We start from the raw sequence: 1841 nt of genomic DNA on the forward strand, positions 1-1841 counted from the left end.
TGCCTGTGTCCTTATTAAGCCGCCCCCATTCATATCCGGTTTGGGTCAACTTATATGACGTCAAAGAGCAGGAGCCCGGAGTGAAACTGCAGGTCAAGATGATGCATTTTTCTCCATCCCATTGCTTGTTGTTCTCCAGAATACGCGAATGAGAGGTTACATCCTATAAACGCAATGAATCAGTTAGCAATGGGGTTAACAGGCTGATCTAAAGGTAGAGATAATGTATATATTACCTGTGGTGACAGCTGAGGCAGCTCGTTAGGCTGTGTGTGCAGCCATCCCAAGGGCTCCAGATCATTTAGGAAGTCATGTTCAGGAAGAGAAGACGGCAGGATAACATGCTGATGAGATCCAAACTGTGGCACCATCACAACGCAACGGATCTCTTTCACTTGGGGATTATCTGGGGGACTAATACCATATAAATAACCAGCAATTTGAGTACGAAGATCCGCTACGCATATGAACTTCTTCAAAATATTCTTTGGCATGATGTAGGTGTATCCGGTTTCCTGTGAACAACAAGAAACAATGGTTAAGGGTGACACCTGAAAGGCTTTTACTTTATTGACAAAGTGAACAAGAGTGGCATGGACTCTAACCTTTATGTCATCTGAATTCACATATATGTGATTGACTCTGAGGTAAAGGTTAGTGGCTGATATTGCACGTACACGCCAATCTGTTTTGGAACCGAATGCAGATTGCTCGTAAGGGCTCGTGGTGGTGACAATGAGCTCATCACCATGAACATTTGTAGTTCTTGTTGTGACTGCAGTAAGCTGGCTGGCTTCCTTTGCCTGCAAATAAGATACAGATTTAGATGAACAACAGGCCTACACTCTCATTGTCTGTCTGAAAACCTGATAAAAGTAACAGTTACGAGTACCTGTTTCTCAATCTCAGCAATCTGTTGCCTCTGTTGAGAGGGTGGAGTAATCTCAGCTCCAAGAATAATATCTCTGATCTCTGATTGTGTCAGAGCTGAGGTGTTAACATTGTTCTTCTTTGCGTAGTCAGAAAGGATCAGATCTCTAAGTGCTACCTCCACCTGAATTTAACATGATCGTGAATAAGGAAAACACTATTCAAGAAAAGAAAAGAAAAGAAAGTACAAGCATTATGTAAAATAACACTAGTAAATAAAAAACGGCACATACAGAGGTGGCAGAGTGTAAAGAGGGACACTATCAAATAAACTAATATAGCAAGAAACAAACTAAATGAAGAAGTTTGNATGGATAGATAGACATGTTGTCAGTTGTATAGTCCATGAATTTTGCCCTCGTATAACGCTCAATATCATGGGAGTCATAGTCTCCCCATCGAAGTTGCACATCTATCCAATACTTGTTACTAGCTTTCTGGTCGAACATATCCTTTGACTCCGCAACCAGGCTAGGCTTAGACATAGGCCATTTATGAGCAGCAAATAGAAGAACATCAGCACAAGAGCTGTTCATCTTATAACTCTTTCTTGGATGAATTGTCTCCTTCTGTACCGTTTCTATCTCCAAAGCGTCCAACTCTTGGTCTAATACTTGGCAAAGATCCATAACAACACTCTCATGGATTTTCTGCCACAAATGGGCACGGAAAATCTGAATCAAAGATATCTTAAGTGTAGGAATCTTTCCATGCATAAATATTCCTGTCAGATCCAACTGCACTTGGAAACCCACATAGACATTCGCTCGATTAATTGTTGGCGACCACCAAAGCGTGAATCTTCTATTTGGAATCTGGTTTAGACCAGACCTCTGCGCATTAGTCAACTTCTTATATTTCATCGACTCCTCAAAACCAGATGCCTTCTCCCAGAAAAGACCCTCCCATGT

General features: G+C 41.5%; 2 protein-coding genes across 2 annotated transcripts in view; both read right to left on the reverse strand.

Moving 5' to 3' along the window:
* The window catches only part of LOC109125506 (pre-mRNA-processing-splicing factor 8A-like), a 1919-nt gene extending 1425 nt beyond the window's left edge, over positions 1-494 (reverse strand). Inside the window, exon 1 of the mRNA XM_019227188.1 lies at positions 237-494. Coding sequence (XP_019082733.1) covers positions 237-494 — 258 coding nt within the window. The remainder of the gene's footprint in view (positions 1-236) is intronic.
* Positions 608-1841, reverse strand: part of LOC104705105 (pre-mRNA-processing-splicing factor 8A-like) — a 5472-nt gene continuing 4238 nt past the window's right edge. The window contains exons 10-13 of the mRNA XM_019227189.1: positions 1224-1731; positions 893-1054; positions 678-803; positions 608-616 (exon numbers count right to left, since the gene is read on the reverse strand). Of these exons, the coding sequence (XP_019082734.1) occupies positions 608-616; positions 678-803; positions 893-1054; positions 1224-1731 (805 nt within the window). The remainder of the gene's footprint in view (positions 617-677; positions 804-892; positions 1055-1223; positions 1732-1841) is intronic.

This window comes from Camelina sativa, chromosome 7 (genome assembly GCF_000633955.1).
Source record: "Camelina sativa cultivar DH55 chromosome 7, Cs, whole genome shotgun sequence".
NCBI lineage: Eukaryota > Viridiplantae > Streptophyta > Magnoliopsida > Brassicales > Brassicaceae > Camelina > Camelina sativa.